Source organism: Amborella trichopoda, chromosome 13, assembly GCF_054954075.1.
Source record: "Amborella trichopoda isolate Santa Cruz 75 chromosome 13, AtrichopodaSantaCruz75HAP2 v2.0, whole genome shotgun sequence".
In the NCBI taxonomy this organism is placed as follows: Eukaryota; Viridiplantae; Streptophyta; class Magnoliopsida; order Amborellales; family Amborellaceae; genus Amborella; species Amborella trichopoda.
In genome coordinates, this window is record NC_142348.1 from 21111493 (window position 1) to 21136371 (window position 24879).

The window sequence follows — 24879 nt, forward strand, 5'->3', positions numbered from 1 at the left end:
ATCAAATTTCAATATATATATATATATATATATATATATATATATATATATATATATATATATATATATTTTAGAATAATCATCTGGTGATTCTTAAGTGGTTCTGAAAATCTTAGATTGAAAAAAAATCTCTCTGGCACCAGAGGGAGTAGAAGTAAACTATGCTCCCGAAAGAGCATAGTATATGTAATTAATGTCCTATAGCAAGGGGTTTTGTATCATATTCTTATCCGAAGAAGGTGGATTACTAAAAGTTTGGATGATAAAAGCCACCAACTTTTAGAAACGATGTATTATACACTATGAGACCATTTATCTTTAGTACAAAGAGATCACAACTAACTCTAGCCATTAGATGCCCAATTGGATGGCTTGAGATTTATCACGAAGTTCAAAAAAATTTTAATTGGGCATTAAAATTAGTAACAAATACACTTACAACTGTCTTATTTGAAATTTGATGAACAAAGAAGGTTGTGACCTCCTTGTACTAAATGTAAATGGTCTTTTTATATACTTTTTCTTTTATTTATGCAAAGAGGGTGGTGGTGGAGATTTTCTTTATTTCTTGTACTCTATCTTCATCCTCTCTCTTTTTCTCTCCTCCACTCTTACTCTCTCTCCTCTCTCTTTTTGTCTCCTCCACTCCTACTCTCTCTCCTCTCTCTTTTTCTCTCCTCCACTCTTACTCTCTCTCTAACCCTCACCTAGATACCTTCATCTTCTTCTACCAGTAATGGATAACAATGGTAGTCTGAATACCCATCTCCTAATTGGAAGCTGTGAAGATGAAAATACCGAAAATTTGGGATTAAGAGATGGGCCAAAATGGAGGAAGAAAGAGCTCTTGAAGGAGTTGAAGAAACAATTGAGTCTGGGTGGACCATTGGTAATGGCAAACTTGTTGCAGAGATGCATGCAGAATGTTTCGGTTATGTTTGTAGGGCATCTTGGTGAGCTCCCTCTTGCTGGGGCTTCATTGGCTACTTCCTTTGCCAACGCCGTGGGATTCAGCGTGCTGGTATGTCCTCCTCCTCCTCTCCTTGCTGCCACTTTTCTTGGCCTCTCATGTTCTTTGAATATTTGCAATAGAGGTGGCCAACCCCACAAGCAGGTTGGTTGACCAGATCCGGGTCTGAGTTCAGGTCCGAGTCTCTATTTTTGTACCCAGGCGGTCTGGTCCGGGTCCAAAACCCTGAATCCGAGTTGGATCCAGGTCGGGTTTGGGTCCAGGTCACACACACATATGTGAATCTCGGTCAATCCAATTGTCACGCTTACATTATTTGAATTTTAGTATGTTTTTTACTAATCAAAATTTGAGAGTCTACTAGCGAAGAATAGGCGAATCTAATAAAGAAATTTAAAAATAATTTACAAAAAATAAATTGATCAAAATACTTTTTAAAGTTATAGAGATATTTTGAACAATTTAGTTTTTACAAATAATTATTTTAATATTTTTATTAAGTGCACATTGACGAAAAGAGTGGATGCTTCAAATTTCAAGTTATTTGGATTTATAAAAAAATAATAAAATTTAAATCGAAATAAAATTATGACTGTCAAATGGCCTGAATTCAATCTGGCTATTCGGCTTATACTATCCATAAGCTATATATATATATATATATATATATATATATATATATATATAGACAACCTTTCTATGCTTTCCCTTATAGAAGTTCTATCCTCCCCGTTACATTCTGAATGGAGGGTTAAGATTGCCCCAATCACAATGTCACGCCTATCTTTAATTTTTTTCTATAAATTATTTTAACACCAAAATTTGGACGTTCATTCTTCTATTAAACTCGCACTAGCAACAAATATAAAAAAAAATATTTTCAATAAAATAAAATGATCAAAATAACCCTGAATTTTTCAAGGGGTATTTGGGTCAATATATTTTATCGAAAAATTATTTTTAATATTTTTTATACGTGTGTATCAATGAGAAGATAGTACGTACCAAATTTCATATTCATATAATTCGTATTAAAAAAAATTAAAAATAAAATACTTTAAAAGATCAGACCTAAAATCAAACGGTGAGTGGCTCTCTTGAGTAAAATTGGATGGCAGGATGGTAGGGGGAGGATCTATGTTGTAGGGGAAGCATGTAAACCTTTCCACACACACACACACACACACACACACACACACACACACACATATATATATATATATATATATATATATATATATATATATATATATATATATATATATATATATATACATATATACATATATATATATATATATATATATATATATGCACACACTATGAAAAACCTATAGGCCAAAATGAAAAGTGATTTGGCTTATGCTTATCACCATTTAAACTTCATCACACGGTCATAGTTGTCCTGTAGTGTTTCAATTTCCATTTTTTTTCCTACAAATCATGATGATCTGAAATTTAGAGCATGTGTTCATAAAAAATAAGATAATCTAATAAAAATATAAAAAATAATTTGTAAAATATAAATTGACCAACATACCCCTGAAAATTTACGGGAGTATTTTGATCAATTTATATTTTACAAAATATTTTCTTTCATATTTTTATTAGGTGCGCTTCACTAAGATATACACATGTTCCAAATTTCAGATCATTCTGATTCATTAAAAAAAAAAAAAATTGAAACACCACCAGACAATCGTGACTGTTTAATAAATTTTGATAGTGATGAGCATAGACGAAATCACGGTTCATTTTCGCATATATATATATATATGTATATATATATATATATATATCTTAGTAATGATCCTATGAAACCCTCATACATATAGGCTGCATAGGACCCAATTTTTGTGCCATTAGATCTACATACACATCTCAAGGAGAGATAAGACGCTAGCTCACCGGTAAAAGTCGTAAAGAGGAACTGAGTGAAATGGTTAACGTCAAAAAAAAAAAAAAAAAACAAAAAAAAGGGCATAAATCCATACCATCTCATACTCTACGATGAAGCTCTCTCTCAAAGGTGGAGTAAGGATTAAATGTTGAAATATTGAGAGCACAGGACTTGGCTCTTCCTAGTTAAGAAAAGCCACACATAACTACGACAATCGATTGCAATTATAGAGTGAGGGAGGGGATGGGGGGGAGACAGTAAAAACTTGGACCTGGGTTGGTTGTTGGGGGAAGAGAGAGATTAGCTAAATAAAATATCCGACATATCAATTGCAACCCATTCATCAACCTCAATATTCATTTGAAAATTCAACAATTAGTAATGTTTTAAACAGAATATGGAAGGAACAAGACACTCGTCTTCCATTAATTTACAATGTAGAGAGAGAGTCTAATTGCTCAAAACATCCCATCAAACCTGTTGAACTCCATCTATTTACAGTTTGGAGAGAGAGAAACCCATATTAAAAACACAAAAATATTAGTCCTTTATCCTAGGAGAAATAGATCTCAAGAGGTGATGGTGAGAAGAATCCCATGGAGTTTGGGGGAATTCACTCATATCCATAGAAGAAGAAGAATCACCATTATGCATTATAGCAACAATTAACTTATCAAAATCAGCAAAAAAACTCCAACCAGGTGCTTCCCATCTCTCCTCCTCTTGTTTTATACTGGGCAATGGGGCTTCAAGCCTGAATTCTCGACTTTCCGGAAAAAATTCCAACCATCCAACAAGCTTGACTTCTTGCTCTCCATGGAAGTAGAGAGAGAGAGAAAGATAGAGACATAGGTTTCATAGGCTTTGCAGGCACATGGGGAGGCAGAGGGAATGGATTGGTGAGGGCAAGAGGGAAGAGGATTTGATGGGTTGTAGCAAGACGATGATGATTTTTTATTCAATGTGTAGATATGAGCAAGCACACTTGCGAGCAGTAGGCTTTTTTGGTTATGGAGAGAGAGAAGATTTAACTGTGGAATGTGAGAGAGAAAAGGTTTAATAAAATAGCAAAAACCACTCCTGGAGGAAAATCAGTGATTTCTACAGTAGAGAGTAATAAAAGTGCAAAAACAGGAGAGAGGTATTGGACACGACCCATTTCGTAGAGTATAGGGGGAGAATGTAGTTTCTTAGAGGGAAGAGAGAGAGAGCGAGAGAGAGAAGCATGGACTTGGGCTAGCTTGTATAAATTGCAGTGCTGGTCCAAGAGAATTTGCAGTGCTGTCTCAAGGATAATAGAGTGCAAGATAGAGATTTGACCACCATTACTTGTGAGTTGGCAGCCCAATCTTTCTTCGACATCTGGTGTCAGATCTGACGGCATAAGAGTGAAGTCCTTTGCAACCCGAATGTGTGCGGGTCTCATAGGATCTTTACTATATATATATATATATGAAAATGATTTCATACAATGGTTGTATAGTAGTATAATGCAACTATCTTAAAAAACTATGTTAGAAACATTTGTTTAACACGAATTTTTAAATGTACACTCTTTTCATTCTAAAGAACAGTCACAAAATCGAAACTTTTAAAAAAATACTCTAGAAAGTTTTCATTCTAGCCCAATTAATATAAGTCGTCCCTTGTATTGAGATGGTTAGCTATAGGCTTTATTCCAAAAAATTTTATTTAGTGTTATCATCATTAGATTAATACTACCAAAAAAGAAAAAAGTGATTTTGAAATTGTTAAGGCCTAGATCTTGAAATTCACCAAATGGATGGTCGAGATTCATTGTTGGATGGGTATTAATTTTGACAACATCTACGGTGCAAATTGAAATTTTTTTTTTTTTAGGATTGATTATGAGGATGAAAAGAATTTGTGTAAAATTTGAGGTCATACAAATGCCAAAAATATGGTTTTCTAGAGATGTGGTTGCATTATACTACTACAAAATTGTTGCATTGGATCATTCCCCATATATATATATATATATATATATATATATATATATATATATATATATATATATATATATATATATATATATATATATATAAAGTAAACTTTACAATAGTGAGGCACTTATAATGAATAGTAATATAGGTGGACAGGGAGCCGTCTACAAAATGCGTATAGGTGAAGTTTTACAATACTCATCACCGTCTAAAGCTCATCACAAGGTCACAGTTATCTGCTAGTATTTAAATTTTTATAATTATTGTAATAATAAAATCTATCGAAAATTTGGGGCGTGTGTACATATGACTAAGTCGCACCAAAATAAAATATTAAAAAATAATATACATAAAATAAAATGATGAAAATATCCCTAAAACTTTATAGGGGTATTTTGTGTACTTTTTTTCATTCAAATTATTAATTTTTAATATTTAATTCATGTGCATCTCACTAAGGAGCACACACCTATAAAATTCCAGATCTTTATGATTTGTAAAAAAAAAATATTAAAATTCAAACACTATTAGATACTGTGACTGTATGATGAACTTTAGATGGCGATAAAACCATTGGTGAAGTACGGCAGAACTTCACCTATTGGTGTTTTGTGGTGTTTTCCATATATATATATATATATATATATATATATATATATATATATATATATATATATATATATATATATATATAAGATCCTGCCAGCCCAATGGCTTACTGTTACAGTAAACGCCAATGGCCCAGATTGAATCTAGGCCGATCTGACTATCCTGGATGTCCAGTAGTACTTGAAATTTATTTATTTTTTCTACTAATCAGAATGATATGAAATTTGGAGCGTGTGTACATAAAAAATAGGTGAATCTTCAGAAAATATAAAAAAAATATTTCACATGAAAAACTTGACCAAAATACCCTTGTAAAAATTCGGGGGTATTTTGCTCTTTGTTTTTTACGTATTATTTTTTTTATATTTTGATTAGGTGCGCCTTCATGAGAAGAATATACACCTAAATTTTTAATTTATTTGGATTTATAGAAAAAAAAACTAAAATTCAAACACGAAAAGAGGTCGTGATTGTCAAATCGGCCCAGATTCAATCTGGGCCATTGACATTACTATATTGGTCAACTAGTGGGCGTACTGATTCCACTCCTCTCTCTCTCTATATATATATATATAGTTCCCATATCGAGAAATATAGTTTCAATACAGAAAATATTTGGCCAAACATGAGTGGGGCTGCTTCACTAGGGCCCAGAGCCCTTATCACAAGTTCTGTTCGATATGGCTCGGTTCTAAGGAAATATGCAGGAAATATTAAGTCATAATTTGATAGAAAACGGATAGCCGACGTTTCAGTTCTTTCGACCGCAGGATCGCTCTTTAAACCATGAGACCTATTCGTCATAACATACGGTCTCTTTCTACATTTTAGTCATGGATTTTGGATCTAAATTTCATTAGGTAATAATCTGCAATGCATATGAAAATCGATATTTAAACCTTCAAAACTTCATTATTTTAAAAGTATTAATCAAATTATTAAAAACTAATTTGAAGATAATTAAGAAATTAGGAAAAATAATAATGTATTATTTATGTCTGTCGTTACTACAGAATTATCTTCAAGTTTTCGTTATTACACCTATACCGTTTTTTCACCATCTTAACAATTAAAAAATTTCGTTATTACACCTAAACCATTTTTTTACCATCCTAACAATTAAAACAAAAAAAAAAGCAATAAAAATACATATTTTCAGTTTTTCAAAAATCAAAATAGAACTGAATTCGATTTTTCAAAAATCCAAATATTCAAAATTTTCGCACGAGAGAGATAGAGAGGCGATAGATGGAAAAAAAGAATTGTTGAGGCAAAAATTCACCAAAATTTACTTGCAGGTATATCTTGTGAGTGGGATGAGGGATGAAATCCGTACGACAATGTCTAAAAGCTACCCGATTGGGTAGGTTACAAGAAGAGAAATTGGCACACCATCAAAGGCATCACCACCTGACCTACCAATTCTAATTCGCCTATAGCCCCTAGGTCTACAACCCCACTCATTAGGCGTCTTTATCTGATAACTTAAAATATAGTCAACTATTATTCTTATCGATTCTAAAGGTACTCATAATTTCTGGGATCCAGTGTCATATTATGCTTAAAGAGCATTTTGAAGTAATGGTGGCAGACGGTGAAAGATTAACAAGTGGAGGTAAGTGTCTTAATAAAAAGTATTATGCATAATTTTGGTTTTTTTTTTTTTTTTGTCTGTAAAAATGGTAAGTCAGTGAGGATTTGATCCCCTACCCTTTGATGAGAATGGAATCAAAAATCTCATCATGGAACTCGGCATAATTTTCATTTTAAGTTAAAGTATTCTTGTCTCCGCTTGGGAGTTGTGATATGGTATTAAGAGCTCATTGGCTCGAAACTTTGGAGCCGATTCTTTGGGATTGTGTAGAGCTTTGGATGCGTTTTACAATTGATGGCATATAAAGTATACAATTGAGGGAACCAAGCTTGAGTCAGAAAAATCATTAGTGCTAATAGCATGGAATTCTTTCTTCGAATGAATCACTTGGAGAAGGTAGTACTGTTATTTGCCTTGAATGCGGAGGGTTTAGCTTTTTGGGAACCCCCAATTCTACAACCCATTTTTTTTTTTTTTAGGTAAACCAGTACGGATGATGCCCTGCAACACATTTTCGGGAAATGTGACGATGTGTTTGCGTAGTCGACAGGGTTATCTCAGCCTAGCTTATAAAATCATCAGATTCTTTTGGTCCCACGCAATCAACCCACCAATGTTAGACCGTGTAAGTACCCACATTTTCGGATTAATTTTTAATGATATTGAATGTTTGATATAAGAAATGTTAGAGGCTTGAATTATATTCCCACATGTAAACCCCTACTCATCTCCAGTTTGTTGATGAGAAAATGGGTGAATGCTGGCACATGTGCACGAGTTATAGAGCTCTGAACAAGATAACGGTCAAGGATATGTTTCCTATACCTGTCTTTGATGAGCTACTCATTGATCTTCATGGGGCTATTTTTTTTCCTAGCTCGATGTTTCGCTTGAGATATCATCATATTCGCATGCATGAGCAAAATGTGCCAAAAAAAACTTTTGGAACACATGAAGACTCTATGATTTCTTGTTAATGTCGTTCGGCCTCACTAACCCCCCTCCAAAGCCTGATGAATGAGGTATTTAGATCTTATTTGTGAAAAAAAATTAGTTTTCTTTGATGATATTCCTATTTATAGCCAATCTTGGAAAGAGCACGAAGAACATGTGCTGCTTATGCTAGAGCAATTGGAAAAATAACCAGCTTTATGTCAAAAGTTCAAAGTGTTTGTTTGGACAAGGTGAAGTAGAGTACTTTGGGCATATTATTTCACATAATGGTGTAAAGGCTGGCCCCCAAAAGATACAAAGTATGGTTGAGTGGCCCAAGCCTCAATCCCTTCAAATCGTTCAGGGAGTTTTTGGGACTCGCCGGTTACTATAAAATGCTTGTTAAGGATTACAGGAAAATCAGTATGCCACTTGCAGACTCCTCGAGAAGGACACTTTTAATTGAAATCCTAATTGAAATCCTAAGGCAAACCAAGCATTTGAATCTCTCAAAATAGCTATGACTACTACTTCTGTTCTTGCTGTACCTGGCTTCACTCAGACTTTCATAACAGTTTATGATGCTTCAAGAGTTGGGTTAGGTGGTGTTCTCATGTAGGATGGGCATCTCATAACCTTTACTGGTGAGGTTCTGTCAAGCAAGAGTTTGGCCTTATCAATGTATGGAACGGAGATGTTGGCTATCATTCATGCTGTTGCAAAGTGGCAGCCTTATCAGGTGGGACGATACTTCAAAATCTACACTAACTGAAGTATTTCATGGAATAGATAATAAATTCATTAAAACAACAAACGTATGTATCAAAATTATTAGGGTCTGATTATGAGATAATTTTTTGCGGAGGAATTGAGAATCAAGTTGTTGATGCATTGTAGAGAAGTTATCATGGCTATCTCTTTCCTTAGATCTGAGATGGATTTGGTAACGATGGAGTGGACTCGAAATCCGAAGTTGTTTGGAATAATCCCAAGGCTTCTACAAGATACTAATGTCATCCCGTGTCATTCCTACAAGAGATGAGAGTTTTGACATAAGGGGAGGATTGTCATTGCGCCTCAATCTCCATTGCGCGTGGATATTTTTAAGGTACTCCACTCTTCACCTAGTGCAGGACATTCAGGGTATTCATGGACATATTAGAGGAAGGGAAGGAAGTAGGGAACAAAATTGTTTATCGTAGAATATGATGTGTCATTTAACTATTTGGGATTACACATGGTCCATGGCCATTTAACTATTTAACATTTTATATTTTGTATTAATTTTGAAAAGCCATCAAATTACACATGATCATGAGTTGGAATAGCTGAAACTAATTGTAGCTAATAACTTAGTTGTATTTTGATAAATATTCCAGATATAAGTGAGGCACATGATCATGAGTTGGAATAGCTGAAACTAATTGTAGCTAATAACTTAGTTGTATTTTGATAAATATTCCAGATATAAGTGAGGAGGTATCTGAGTGAATTATATTTTAAAAAGTAACCACTTTCATGATAAATTAGTTTATTTAACAACCACCTTGTTTTGTTTTTTTTTTGCAGTTTATCCATTTTATTGACATTTCCCTTTTTTGGTGTTTAGGTGAGTCAACTCCAATTCCCTCATTTTGTGAATAATAGGCTTTTAAATGAGAATTATGGCTAATACATAAGAAAAACTAATACCAAAAATGTAATGCAATAGCCCTTCAAATGTTTTCAATAAAAAATACCTTTTATCTTAGACAGTTTTCAGCATTATTTTTGAAACATTAGTTTCATTCGATTTTTTGTTTTACCATTCTATTTAGTTTTCTCCTTTTTTTCTTTTTTTTTTCCATTTATTCCCTCTCTTTTTTTTTTCCTAATAAGACGACTGCCATACTTAACCATAACAACTTCCCAGCCAATGTAATGCCATACTAATGGCCATTAATGCTTTTCTTTTTACCTTTTTTTAGAAAGCAATTATTAAAACTTTATCTTAAGAGAACACAGATGGTGGTGTTAACTTTTCAGTATATTAGGGCAATACCATGGATTTTACTTGATTTGAATTTAAATCTTGTGTTGCCAAGGTGCCATAAAGTTAAAGCACTATTAAGCCTAAATGTGTTCCATTAAGGGCCACTTTTGAGTCATTGAAAATTAATTTTCAGGATATTTCTCTTTGGAAATGAGACATCCCTAAAGGTTTCGGTTGATTGATGCCTGAATTGGAGGAAAAATATTCTCATAATCTACAGTCTTTACCTTATTTTTAGGAAAATTATCTTACAACTAATAGGTGAACAAGTTATTCTGTAAAAAGGAATCATCTTCACTCCCATCACCTCTCACCAAGTGCAGTCGCGAAGTATTACTTATGAAGAGATTTTGGTAATGTCGGTGTGCCTCTCATGTTTGTCTACCATAGCATAAAAGAAAAAAGTGTGGTTAATAATCTAATGAGTTTGAAAACTATGTTAATAGCAAGGGAGAAAACATAATCAAGGAAATTACTTTCTTGTAAGGTTCTTAAAAATGGATCATCAAAAATAATTTCATTGGCTTAAGGGAAAAATCTGTTGAATCGTGAAACTCCTTGCAAAATCATTAAGGAGTTAAATGATCGCATTTACCACTATCATTTTTTTATTTTAACATGCATTTCAATCAATAACTCCTTAAAATATTTTTTAAAAGTTCCAACCTGTTCAATATTAGGAAACTTGAACAACAGGAGCATTTATGTAATTTGGCCCCACTTAAGTAGGTTGAGCTAAATTACAATGATTTTTTTGATGTTCAATGTTGGGAAAAGGAACAAGCGATTATGATGAAAAAAAATTATTTATGTGTTATTAGCGTTGAACATCGAAAGACACCATCATCCTTTGGAACTTTCTAGTTACCAACCTTCAACAACCAGGATTAGTATCATAATCTAGCACAATTGTGTGAGTGGGGACTAAATTATCAAAATGCCCCTAGTTGTTAAGAGTTGACAACCTTGAACATGGTTGATTTAAGAAGTTCAAAGAAAATTTTTTGGGGAAGTCCTTGAGTAAAATGATAGTTAAATACATATTAAAATGGTAATTATGATAATTTTGAAAGGTGATTTGAGGACTTTACTAATATTGCCCCTAATTAAACAATGCAACAATTGAGAATCATTCATTAGTTTAGTCTTAAATAGAGTTCTTATAAGTGGAGGTGGTAAATTGGCTAGGTTTAGGACAAAGGATAGGCTCGAATTATGGGCCTATCCCAGATCATATGGGTTCAGTCTAGATCGACATATATAACTATATGCTATAAAATATATAGTATATTTATATGTAATACAATAATATTCTACATTTTTCTATATCTCACCCCAAACCAGGACTTGGACTGACGTGGCAAATAGGACCTACTTAGGTCAGGGTCTGGTTTGAATCATGGTTGATCGGGCACTGAATTGACATATTTACAGCTCTCCCTAGAAGTTGGTCATATGACACTCACATGTTTCTTCATTGTATTGCCTTTATTTGAATTAGTCTGGGATGGCTGGTGCGCTAGATACGTTATGTGGACAAGCTTATGGTGCAAAACAATATCACATGATTGGTTTACACACACAAAGGGCTCAACTTATATTCCTCACCATTAGCATTCCCATTGCCCTTATTCTATATAGTACTGAAGAGATCCTACAAGCAGTTGGACAGGATGTAGAGTTATCAAAAGAAGCAGGAATTTATTCTAGATGGATGATCCCAAGTATCTTTGCTTACTCTCTCCTTCAAACCCTAACCAAGTTCCTCCAGACCCAAAATATTACCTCTCCAATAATGCTAACCACTGCAATTACTACATTGCTTCACCTCCCAATTTGTTGGATTTTGGTTTCTAAGTCTGGTTTAGGAAACAAGGGTGCTGCTCTAGCAAATTCAGTCTCCTATTTCATGAATGTCATGCTACTCACATTGTATATGAAGTTCTCTTCAACTTGCACGGAGACATGGACTGGTTTCTCTAAGGAGGCTTTTCAGGACACTGCACACTTTTTTAGGATTGCAATTCCTTCTACCATAATGGGCTGGTAATGTAAAATATTGCTCACTATTCTTCATTTATCTCTCTTCTCATTGTAGAAATCTTTTCTTCTCTTAATGAAAGATCATAGAAGCCATAAGTTTTAGCATTTGATTGTCTTATTGAATATGAACAGCGTGGAGTGGGCCTCTTATGAGATATTGATCATTTTGAGCGGTCTTCTTCCCAATCCAAAACTTGAAGCATCTATATTAGCAATATTATAAGTAACATTGACACTAGTTGCATGATTATCACATTTTATTACTTAAATTCACAAATAGGCTAACAATTGATTATGCCTTACCCAACTTGAACACAGAGGCAATGGTTTTCATGATTGCTCAAGGTCTTGGTGATTGTATAAGGTTAGGCCCTATCTAATACTCAATGCTTTAGAAGTTTCAAGGCACATGACAAATTTTCAAGCCTACTAGATAACTGTTAATTTTATTAGTAGAAGACTATCCTATCTAAACTTATTATATTATGTAATATTATTTTGTTGGTTGTTTGATATGTGTACATGTCTACATATGTGGTCCAGAACGTGTAAAACATCCACTTAAAGATGGATGCAAGTAGGTGTTCCATCTAAAAACAATGGAAACTAATGGTCCCAATGTTTTCTTACTAGAATTATTATTTTTAGTTTTTATAATTTATCTATTTTTTCATATTCATGATCTCCATGGTAGAGATTCCATGTTCTTAAAAATTAAGTCTTAAAATCTATCTCAAAAATAGATTTATTAATAGGCTCTCATTTCTACATATGCGGGCTTGGCCGCATAAAAACCGGGTCCTTTAGTTATTATTTAGATATATACATGTTTTTACTTGTTCTTTTCCCTAGATAGATAATGCTGAAGTGGATAAAGCTATACTAAGAAAATTAAAAAAAAAAATTAAAAAAGAGAAACTTATAAATAAAACTATTTGTACATTTATCTCAAATAATTGTATAACAACATTATCGAACAATAGATAACTCATCGTCCTGATTAATTTTATTGAAACAATGAATAATGATTGATAACAAGTACTTCAAACATATTTTTTAAGTAACTTTCTGTGTTTATCATCTTGTTTTTTCCAGTACAAGAGTTTCAAATGAATTAGGTGCAGGAAATCCATGTCGTGCCCTTTTTGCTGTTCGGATCGTGTTCCTCCTTATTACACTAGAGGGCTTACTAGTTGGTGGGATCATATTGTTGGTGCGCAATGTTTGGGGTTATTACTACAGCAATGAACAAGAAGTTGTAGATTACGTTTCAAGCCTTACACCATTGCTTGCATTTGCTAATATAGTGGATGGAATCCAATACATGCTTTCAAGTAACTATTTCCTTCACTCAAGTACTTAATATTCATTGGAATGATGTTTATTCAACAACAAAGATTCACTACTAATACTTTTAAATGACCTTGTATTCAATTAGAAAACAAATAACAATTATGAACTGAAAATATACATTTATCCTTCAGGTACAACAAGGGGTTGTGGTAGGCAAAACTTTGGAGCTCTAGCTAATCTGGGAGGTTATTATGGAGTGGGTATTCCTATGGGCATTATCTTGGGCTTTATATTCCATTTTGGTGCAGAGGTTCGGTTTTTTTTCTAAACTCTATTTCACCCATGAAATTAGGGACTAATTCCCAAATATTGTGTGTATGTGTGTGCTTGTGTCTAATAAGATGTATTATTGTAGGGTCTTTGGATGCGAATCATGTGCGGGAGCTTTGTGCAAGGATTATCACTTCTTATTATGATAATAAATATCGATTGGGAGCAAGAAGTAAGTAAAATTATTGGGAGCAAGAAGTAAGTAAAATTAATACAATGTGCTAGCTTCTTTTCATTTTGTTTGCTTTGTATTGATGATGTGGTTTTCACTTTTTTGTCAAATCGTCATTTATTATATCTCCTAAAATCAAGGTTTCGCACAATAACTAGTTTCACAACATGGTTGGGGGTCTTTTGATGGGCCATAGAGGTTTCAAATATAAGGTTCCAAGTGGAGAAGTTCGAAAGTAGACTGTAGGAATACTTTTGGGATTTTCCATGTGAATGTGTGGGAATTGCTACTTCAACAAGGTTTGCACAAAGCGCTGAAGGCAAATCCAAAGAAGTCAAGAGTGTATGTCGATGAGGATTTGGAAGATGAGGTATCATATAACGTCATCAATATGATCCCAGAGACAGTTCCGGACAAAGTTTGAGAATATTTGCATCACCGAATCCCTCATAAATTACTTGTATTTGAAACAACAACTATGCACCTTGAGGATGAAAGAAGATAACAAGTGTTTTAGGGCATGTAAATTAGTTCAATAGAATTACATATCAATTATTAATAATTGACTTATGATGGAAGACAAGGATAAGATTTTAATTGCATTGTCTTCTCTCCCTTAGTTTTATGAGCATCTTTCCATGTCTATACTCTATTGCAAGGATGTCATCGATTTAGAGGCATGACTTTTCCCTTTTTGAGATGAATTGAAGAAGAGACATCATGATGCTTTGATGCACGCATAAGCTTAGGTGACCAGACGACAAAAGAAAGTAAATAAAGGAGTTATGAAAGACAGTAGATACGAATGCCTTGAGGAAGGAGACCACATCAAAGTGATATTCTAATACCAAACTGTACCTAATCGAAAATGCGTGCACAGTCCATATTTGCCCAAGTTAGACATATTTGTTGCTATAACTTGAGTTATGTGGTGCAACCTAATATCTACTCTATGTTTACTATTGGCCCTTTACTAACAACCCTTACTTGGGGCGTGCAGAGCTATGGGGCAGGAGGCCTCGAACTCAAAAGCTTGGTGATCCTATGGGGGCAATTTGATATATTGATATGTTCTTTTCTGGTTAAGTTAGCATTGAGATGGTGTATGTGATTTGTTTGCTCTTGGTCATAGAGATTTCTCAAGGAAGAGTTGCCATGCATATTTGTTTAGGAAGCAGTAGTGAAACTCTTGATCTTTTTTGCCTATGTGAGGTGCTATTTTATGTTATTTCTTTTCATTTTGTTTGTTTTGTATTGATCATGTGGTTTTCACTTTTTTGTCAAATCGTCGTTGATTATATCTTCTAGGGTCAAGGTTTTTTCATGGCCATAGAGGTTTCAAATACAAGGTTCAAAGTCGAGAAGTTCGACAACAGACTGTAGTAATACTTTTGGGATTTGTCATGTGAATATGTGGGAAATGTTACTTCAACAAGGTTTGCACAGAGCACTGAAGGCATATCCAAAGAAGCCAAGAGCATATGTCGATGAGGATTTGGAAGATGAGGTCAATATGATCCCAGAGGCATAATTCTGGACAAAGTTTGAGAATATTTGCATCACAAAATCCCTCATAAATTTGTTGTATTTGAAACAACAATTATGCACCTTCAGGATGAAAGAAGATAGAAGTGGTTTAGAACATCTAAATTAGTTCAATACAATTACATATCAATTATTAAGAATTGATTTATGATGGATGACAAGGATAAGATTTTAATTGCATTGTCTTCTCCCCCTTAGTTTTATGAGCATCTTTCCATGTCTATACTCTATTGCAAGGACGTCATTAATTTAAAGGCATGACTTTTTCCTTTTTGAGATGAATTGAAGAAGAGACATCGTGATGCCTTGATGCATGCATAAGCTTGGGTGACTAGACGACAAAAGAAAGTAAATAAAGGAGTTATGAAAGTTGTAGATTCAGATAAAAATCAAAGTCATGTAAGAGCAATAGTTGATGGTTTCAGTTTTAAGAAAAGACAGAAAGACTATCCTATGGTCGAGGAGTATGATACTAGAGCCCTAGAAGCAACAAATATAGTTGACATACGACTAGATAATGGAACATATAATGGTCTATAAATGAGGACGACTTGTGATTGATCAAATAGCTATTTGATTCAGGGTGTTCCTATCATTTGTACATTCATCAAGTATGGTTCATTGCATACAAGAGCACTGATGGTGCCTTTATCTTGATGATGAATGTTTAGGACCATTAGTATAAGATGTATGTGGTCAGCCCTGGATCTGCCTCGCCCTGTCTCCCTCGAGGACCCGGGTCCAATAGCCGCCCTCTCGAACAACCGCCTGACCTCCACAAGCACGCATGTAGCTCGTGTGTTACGTACGGATAGGTACGTCTAACTATGAGAGGATTTTAATACCATGAAGGAGATGGACTCGAGCACCTACCTCACTACAGTTGTGAGTTCGTGGGATGAGCCCGGGCTATTGCCCTTTTAGATCAATGAACAAAAGCCCTACGGCTGTCCGGCAGTGCGGTTTGGGCATGACCCCCCTCTCGAAACTGGACACTCTACCTCAAAATCTAACTAGCAAACTGCTGATGGAATTGAAATAGGGTACTCTCTCTGATATACCTTTTTATGTGTGAATGGATTTAGTTTCGGTAGCAGAGTGATTAAAGAGATAAGAAGCAAGAGAGAGAAGGAAGAAGAGAATAAGAATGAGTGAATGGGGTTTAGAAGATAGAAAAAAAAGAAGAAGAAAAAGAAGTGAAAAATGACCCAAAGAGAATCAGGCAGCTTCTTGGCATAACCTCTCCCAAGAGGTATTACTGAAGACAAGGAAGACACTAGGCTTGAAGCCCTAGTACCAATAGTTTGGAAAGTAGAGTTACTTGATTGAGCCTATAACTATGTCACTAAACCAAAAAGCCCATTGAAGGTGATCAAATGAAAAGAAGATGAAAGAGAAAGAAGCTTCTCAACCCCCAAACACTATGTGACTCCGTGGTTCGAGTAGCAAAATGGTCAGAACTTTAAAGAAAGATGACTCAGGATAACCCCACCCAAGTAACCGAGTGCAAGAGAATTATTATCTCTTACGACTTGACTTCACTGTAGGAGATGGTGGTTAGAGTAACAAACCGAGAGTTAGAACCTTAGGGCTCTATCTCAAGATGACCCCGAATCGAGTGCTCAAGAAGTGAAAGAAACGACAATCAAAGAGAGAAGGATGGAAGAATTATAAAATAAAAATAAAATAAAGAAAAGAAGGAATTAAAGAGTGTGATCTAGAGAGAAGAGAATGGAGAAGGGGTTGATGGAATCAAAGAGGTGAATAGAACATGGAAGAAGCAGATAGAGGTTACGTTGTGCTAGGGATGGATGGAAGTTAGGGTGTGCTAGGGCAGATGGAGGCATTGGAGTGGTAGGGGCAGATAGAGGTTAGTGAGTGTATAGGGGCGGAGAGAGTTAGTGAGGATATGGGACAGATAGAGGTTAGGATGGATAAGGTGTGAGTGATATGTGTAGGACTGAGGTAGGCGCAATCATGAGATGTGGGGTGTGAGGGTATAGAGGTGGATAGAGGGTAAGAGAGTGAGGGCAGATGAGGTTAGTGATGATATGGGGTGGATAGAGATTAGGATGGATGAAGACACAAGTGAGAGGTGTAGGACAAGTGAAGGAACGGATTGTAGATGTCAGGTGTGAGGGTGTAGGGGCGGATAGAGTGTAAGAGAGTGAGGACAAATGAGAGTGTAAAGTGAGGGCAGATGGGAGAAGGGCATGAGAGAGGTGAGTAGATATGGGTAGACAGGGGTTAGGGTGGATAGAGATGAGTGGACGAGATAGGGCGAATGGCGACTCCACTGGTGACAAGCCACCCTATCACTGGCTTGAACTGTTTTCTGAAAACAACTTCCCTTCTTTCTCTCTCTAAAATTGCAATGGGATCTCATTATCCTTCCTTTGTCCAGATTGTGGATTTCTACATCCCCATATTTGAGACTTCACTTGTGGTGAGCGGATCAGCTGATCCTACCTCCCCCACATCCTACTCGAGCGCATTAGATGGCCCTGCTATCCTAGTCCAACTTAGGAAAACTCAAGGTCCCCTTGTCCCTCCTCCTCAGGCATCAAAGGGAAATCCCTTGATGTCAATTTCATGGGTGGCACTTCGGCCACCCCTCCGCATAAGCACTTTGTCCCACTACTCCTCTTCGCTCAGTGGGTCCCAACAAGACCACTGTCTTTGTGGGTAACCAAAAGGTAACCCCACTTGTGTCGCACAAGGGCGTCGCTAGTGCTGGCACATCCCCACACACACCACACTTTGGCAATTTCAACGCCAGTCCACGTGGCCTTGCAACTCACGTGTACACATACACATACATCATCGCTGACGGTCTAATCGTTACTGTGATGAGACGGGGCAAGAAACAACCCACCCCTCTGTTCAATTGCTTCGAGTTTCTTCCAACCCAAACACAACACAGGTGGTCCTAATGCCATCAATACTATGCATGCTAACCCTGCAGCTCGGGGCAGCCCAAAGGCTGTGACCAAACGAGTGCACAACTTTCGAGACAATCGAAGGAAACAAATGCACCTGCATGTTGGAGGTCGTAAGGCCTCCCAAACTAAACAGGCGAGTATTGCAAATACTCAACACCTTGCTTCATGAGGGGTTGTACATAGAGCAACCCTAAACTCTACTATGGATCTAGTAAACACATGCAGGTCCAGGGACGCTGTCGGTGAAAAAGGGAACCAAGCCACAGCCTCCCCGGCTGCCCCAAAGCTGCTCGCTGCATGGTACTCGAAGAAGTTTCCCTCGAGCACCATCCTCTCCACTCCTCCTTCCTTGCACGCGCGAGAGAGCCCCCGGGACAGGGTTTGAGATAGAAGGATGCAGTCGATGACCAGTCAGCACCCCCCTCCTCCAGACAAATATAAAGCCCCAAGGAATACTAAGAGCTCTCTTCTCCTCGAGCACCATACCTTGCCCGAGTTGATCAGCTTTGCCCACGCATCCATCGAGCGAGCCTGTCAAGAAAGAAATTGGAATCATTTTTTATTCTAGAAAAAATTTTACCGGAGCTTGCGGTTTAAACGAGCGAGGGGCATGGAAGCGCCACTCCGACAGCGAAAAGTAGAGTCATCTACCTCGGAAGCCCTACTGAGCCAAAACATGTTTAAACTATTGCGGGACGCGAAGGAGCCTAAGACGAGAGACTCCGCTCACTATTGCGCCATCGTGGTGCAGGAGGATAGGCCTGTTCCACCCAACCCGCGGCCCCAAGGCCGTCACAGGCAAACAAGAGGAGCACGACCTCGAGGCCGTCACGAGCCCCACCAGTTTGAACGTTGGCCCTAAGGCCTTCAAGCGCCAAGTTTGGCAGCGGCGAAACCCTAGCGATCTTCCAAATCCGACTGGAGGAAGGTATCAAGGAAGTCGAATAGAGAAGACTCCTCGTATCGAGAAGCATGCCACATGCAAGTGTTCCACCAAGGATGCAGAGTAGCCTCGGTTGACCGGATGCGACTACAGCCAGGAAGGAGGCCAAAACTAGACCACTAGTCACCTTCATCCAAACCTTGAAATACCTTGAGCCGCCACTAATCTCATATTCAGAGCCAGCCATTTGTCTTAATAAGTCGTCCTCTTCCTTGAAGCACCTTGAAACTGCACCAACACCTCATACTTGCACTTTGACTACCCCTCTCCAAATCCCCACTTCGGTGTAGCCTCCACCCTTTCTTTGAAGTGTGAAAGAGGACCCCCCTTTATTACCTGAAGGCTAGTGCGTAGCATCCATCTCGCCAAGAGTGCCTTAGCATCTGGGGGTGACGGGGCAGGAACTAGATAATCGATTACATTAAGAGGAGGGATTTCAAGAACAGGGTCCCCGACGACGATAGACAATGACTCGCCTATGACAGCAAAAGGCTCGGATGAAGGGTCTCCCACATACACCTCTAGAACTGATGACTCTGGAGCTGGTGCGATCGCCAAACCTGAAGGAGGGACCCCCAAAGTGGGCGTCTCTTCCCGCAGCACTCCTAACTCAATCAGAGCATGCACCGCAGGATGAGGAGGACACAACACGGTTGCTGACAGAAGGCGTTGATTTCACCTCTACTCCCGAGGAAAGGCCTTCTGATGCTGACCCCGAATTGGATGAGGATGAACTTGGTCCTCCAGGTCATGCCACAGTCGTTCCTGCCCCTACTATCGAGGCCAAGACGGGCATTGCGAGAAACCGGGTCGATGCTAAGTGAACCCCTACTCACTTGCGTTTCACAAGGGGAGACGTCAAAGATGTGTCAAAAGTAGACGAACCCTTCTTGCTCACGCGAGCCCCTCCTGCCAAGGCTGGGGAGGCAGACTTCGACTTCTTCACCCCTTTCCTCTTCTTTCCACCTTTTCTACCTTCCCTCTCTCTCAGAGGAACACTCATCGGCTCTACAGGTGCAAGAACCCTCGGGCCGCACTTGGGCCTGTCAATTCGGTCGGAGCATGACCCACGTCCCCCCAGAGCAGTTGAACTTTGGGCAGGTCTTCTTCACTGCCTGAGGCCACACCTTCCCTCGTCCCCACAAATATAAGGATGAGGTTGTCAAAGAAAGACTTTATCTCACCCCGCCGCGACAAATTTTTCATGCCGGTCTCGTCTTTGTCCAAAAAGCGAGGTTTAGCAAGCTCTTTCCAGTCTGTGGGATAATAGTCTAACCTGAAAACCTGGGAGAAAGGAGGAGGAGTAAAGCGCTTCCCAACCCTACCGTCTCGTTTAGAGCTGTTGATCTTCTGCCATGGGTGATCCAGTGCAAATACACGCAGCTGGCAGCATCCCACCACCACCGGTATTCATCGGTCACATGACCCACACGACAATAATGAGGGATCAGAAACTTGCTTACCCCCGAGAGGTCGAGACATGTCTGCCATGCCATCCTCATGTCAAGGTTGGTCCAAGCCTCACGACTCGTCCTTAGGGCCTTGGGGTCGTGCAGCCCCCCCTTTTTTCCATACTGCTTCTCGAAGAATATGAGAGTGCAATATCCCTGGTCCAGGCCATGTTGACGTGCGAAATGATGAGGGAAATAGCCCTCTAGCTTTCTATCTCCTACACCCCTGTACAAAAGAACGCAACCCCTTATACTCACGAGGTACATGGCTTCCTTCGTATTGATGAATTCCCCATCAAGCACCCTACTAAAAGCGTTAATGAAGACACTATCAGAGGGGCCACCTACTGAAAAAGGACTCCCATTGGTGAAGAAAGAAGCGTTAGTCAAGAGCTCGCTGACTCTTTCCAGCTCCCTAAGCACAATCTTCATCCTGATAATCTTTAACATGTGAGGGCAAGTAGCCTCTGTCAGGTTACCATTGATCTCTATGTCCCCGAGAAATATGTAGAGAGCCACCCAAAGACATAATGAACCAGGAAGCTTGTGGTAAAATGCTCAGGAAAGCCTTCATCCATAAGGAACTCACTGCCACTTTCCTTCGAATAAGCTTTGCCACGAGCAATAGCCCCCAGCCCATGGAAGATGTTGCACAAAACAGGCTGAGCTAGTGTTAAGCCAGTCCCTTGGACCGTCATGCAATCCATGTAAAAGCATCCTGGCCAGATGATGTAACCTCTCGCCCTCGGCAAGGCAAACTTGCACAGAAAGAAGGCTAAGTAAGCAGCCAAGTATACTCGGTCACACCCCTCTCGCTTTGGAGGGATAACTGTTCTTTTGGAAGCCTTAATAGCCTCTGCTTTCATGACATCATCGCCCCATGAGACACTCAAACTGGCGTCCTCGCCATCTTGGCAGTTACCATGAAAACAATCCCTCCACGCTTCAAAATGCATCCTGACACACTTGAGTTTTGTCTCTGAAAGCAAGAGCTGATAAATCTCAAACAACTCACTGAGACCAGAAGGAGCTGACCTACCCTTGATGAGGCGGTCACCAAAAATAGCTAGGTTACTGAGCATGAATTCCTCATACTCTTCCCCCAACAGGGGTAGGCCACCCACTAAGTATAAATCTATAAGGGTGATTTCTGCTTCACTGCCATCCAAGTGTCAGCTGTTAGTTCTAGAGGACCATGCCTCCAACAAAGCCTTGATGGTATTGGAGCAATGGTCATAATAGCCAGCTGAGCACTAATACACCGCGGCTAGGTCGTACTCTTTCAACTTGCGAGCAAAAGAATCAAGGATGTCAAACGTCTAAGTATTGTACCCAGCTACAAATTGATGCCCTCCCACAAAGCGAAGAGCACTGGCGGCCCATTGAAGTCCCGACTTAGCCAACATCCTCTTCCCCAGCATAGGCATATCCTCGCTGGAAGCAAAGTCCCTGGGTAGGGCATGATAGTAGGGTACGACATCCCTGTGAATGGGAGGCTCCCTATCAGCACCCCCATACATACAGAGTTCAGTGCTTTCTCCTACATATGTGATGCTTGAAGGCCATCTTATCTCCTTGGTGGGTTCAAGGTTTCCAAGTGAGGTCCTCCTAGCTAAGGAGACACCCATGTAAGAATCGGTCCCTAGCTCTCTCCCTCATGAGGTAGTTGGTTCACATTAAGAATTCTCACTGTAGAAAAACAAAAGAAGAGGGTACGCGACCCAAACCACACAGTTCAATAGGCAGCAAGAAAAGAAAACTTGAGACCGAGAGACATCCGAATGACCAAGGTTGAATCAAAGAAGAGAAGCCTTACCAAGGGGAGGGGCAGAACTCGTACTAGCTCTGGCCGATAAGGAACATCCAGCAGCAAGAGACCCTATTCAAAAGAGCAACGATAAAGGGGGGCACAGGTAGAAGACAAAAAGAGAGATAGGGTTTTTCACTCTGGATAAAAAGCCTTAATGAAAAAAAAACTGCCCTTGCACAGCCCTTTTATAAAGCCAATAAGGAAGCATGGCGTATCGCATAAAAATCGGCGGTGTGACACTTGACGTCCCAATTATGAGGGAGTGTCGATGGCATGTTGAACGACACATCGTGTAAAAAGGGGCACAAAAGCACAACCAACGTGCAAAATGAAGCGTTGCACAAGTGAAATGTCGCGTTACTTAGAGCTATGAAAGTATGAATGACATGTGAAGCAACGTGCCAAATGTGTGAAAGATCACGCTTTGTCCTGAGGAGGCATGGAGGACACATAATCATGATGTTGTGCAATCCTGACGCAGCCTGCTCATGCAGAATTAACTGCCCCGCATGCGCGACACTGTTCACCAAGAACGATGTACCCACTGCCGGCAAAATGCCACTCAGCTAAGCAATACTTCCCCTCAGCCCACACGTGCTTCAAGCCCATTCAAGAGCTTGGTGTTCGCTCACGTGCCACTACACTTAGTGGACAAGTGAACCACGTTCCTTGTGCCATCCGCGCACACAGCACCCTCTACAGTCAAGTGCCAAAAAAAAAAAAAAAAATAATATTCGAGTCCTTGCGAAATTCAGAAATGACGCACCCCAAGGGTTAGGACGAAAACCCGCAAGGGCATCCCAACCATTCAAACCAAGGAAAGTGGTGATTGCCTCACGGGAAAGATGAGCGTCCTACAGACCATTTCTTATCCTCACCATCAGCAGGGATAAGAACTGAGCCAAGGAAAAAGAAGGCGAAGAAAACCATGGACGAGAAGAGAAAGACGAATGCACCGAGCAATAAGGAGAATTCAAATTAAACAAGGATTCATTTCATGAACAAAGAGGGATTACAAGATTATTGTTACAACCAAATCTATAACTCCCAAGAATACCTTTGTTCTAAAGGAAGGGTAGCGGTGTCATTTAGGGTGAGGTGTCATTCTTTTCGAAAGAAGGGTGCCTCTTTCTCCCACTTAACCCAGGACAAAGGAAAACAGTCGAATACTGGTTAAAAGAAGAGCAAACATATGAAAAAAGCCTGAACAAAACACTCTTGCTCGCCATAGCAACAGTTCACCCAACCGCAGAATAGTGAAACTGACCACATCATTCGATTGGTCAGCTAACACAAGGAGGATATTGGGCCAGCAAAGACCGCCACAACCTCTCATCACGATTAGATGAATGAGATTGGATTCAAGCTAGACAACCCTCAACACCTTGCGCTTTGAAGCACAAGCAAGCAAAAGGGACCTGAAGGCACGAACCCTCCATCTAGCATGGGCTTGTCAGCACTTTCGCATGGTCGAACACCTTCCCCTGGAAGCGCAACACTCGAATTCACTCTAGGACCTGGGATCCGAAAGCCAGCCTCAGCAAAAGACATGGGATCTCTTGAGGACCCTTTAGAAAAGAAGGGTCTCTTCTCTCTACTCAAGGAAACAGGAAAGAGAAGTTTCTCAAAACAACAGGAGGAACCACTTTGTCAGTTGCTCCACCTCTCCTTCTTATAAGACCATTATCAAAGTACTTCGCTTCCCGAGCAACACCTCGTCGAACCACACGGACACATGTCATTACAATGGTGCCTCATTTGACCTCCATTCAAGTATTCTGATAATTCGCCTTCCAGGTGTCATTTTTTAAGCATCACCAATCAAATCTTCACCCGCTTCGCCTCATAGGCGTCATCAAAAACAAATCACAAGACGAATCTCCCTCCGCTTTACCTTCTAGGCATCACTCTCTCTGACCACGTGCCAGTCTCTAGATCCTTTGTCATTTGGGCATCGTCTTCATGCATTAATCCCTGGGCAATCACACTTTTTGGGCGACATTACCCATGTACGCAGGTCAGTCATCAGAACAGCCCGCTTTCCCTGCGTCATGGGACCTCCACGAGGATCCATACCACTTCCTCCAAGGGCCATCTTCAACAATCAATGGCCGACAAACACAAGCGCTCTGTGCGCCTACAATGGGAGCACAACCAACTTGCTCTCACCTCCTCCAACACATTAGCCAGGAAGTTTGCTGATCCAATGAGCCTCCCCCAAGGAAGAAGCATGGAGCGATGGAAACCATTGTAGGTAAAAGAAATAGATCTTCAGGCATACATAACCACCAAGGCTATAGGTAAAATCTCCAAAATAATAAAAAATGGGCATGGTGAAAACCCGCAAG

General features: G+C 38.9%; 1 protein-coding gene across 1 annotated transcript; it reads left to right on the forward strand.

Annotated features, from left to right (window-relative positions):
- The first annotated feature begins 678 nt into the window (after positions 1–678).
- Positions 679–15371, forward strand: LOC18433815 (protein DETOXIFICATION 16). Its single transcript, XM_088856589.1, has 8 exons — positions 679–1021; positions 11504–12048; positions 12178–12261; positions 12350–12409; positions 13141–13379; positions 13530–13648; positions 13754–13866; positions 15287–15371. The coding sequence occupies exons 1-8, from the start codon at positions 737–739 to the stop codon at positions 15369–15371; spliced, it is 1530 nt and encodes a 509-aa protein (XP_088712715.1). The 5' UTR covers positions 679–736.
- Positions 15372–24879: the final 9508 nt, after the last annotated feature.

Excerpts from the sequence above, each read along its gene's own strand:
- LOC18433815 (XM_088856589.1), top strand. The coding sequence starts at position 737 with ATGGATAACAATGGTAGTCTGAATACCCATCTCCTAATTGGAAGCTGT. Across the intron at positions 12,049-12,177 it reads CCTTCTACCATAATGGGCTG|CGTGGAGTGGGCCTCTTATG; the intron begins GTAATGTAAAAT and ends GAATATGAACAG. Across the intron at positions 12,262-12,349 it reads GAAGCATCTATATTAGCAAT|CAACTTGAACACAGAGGCAA; the intron begins ATTATAAGTAAC and ends TTATGCCTTACC.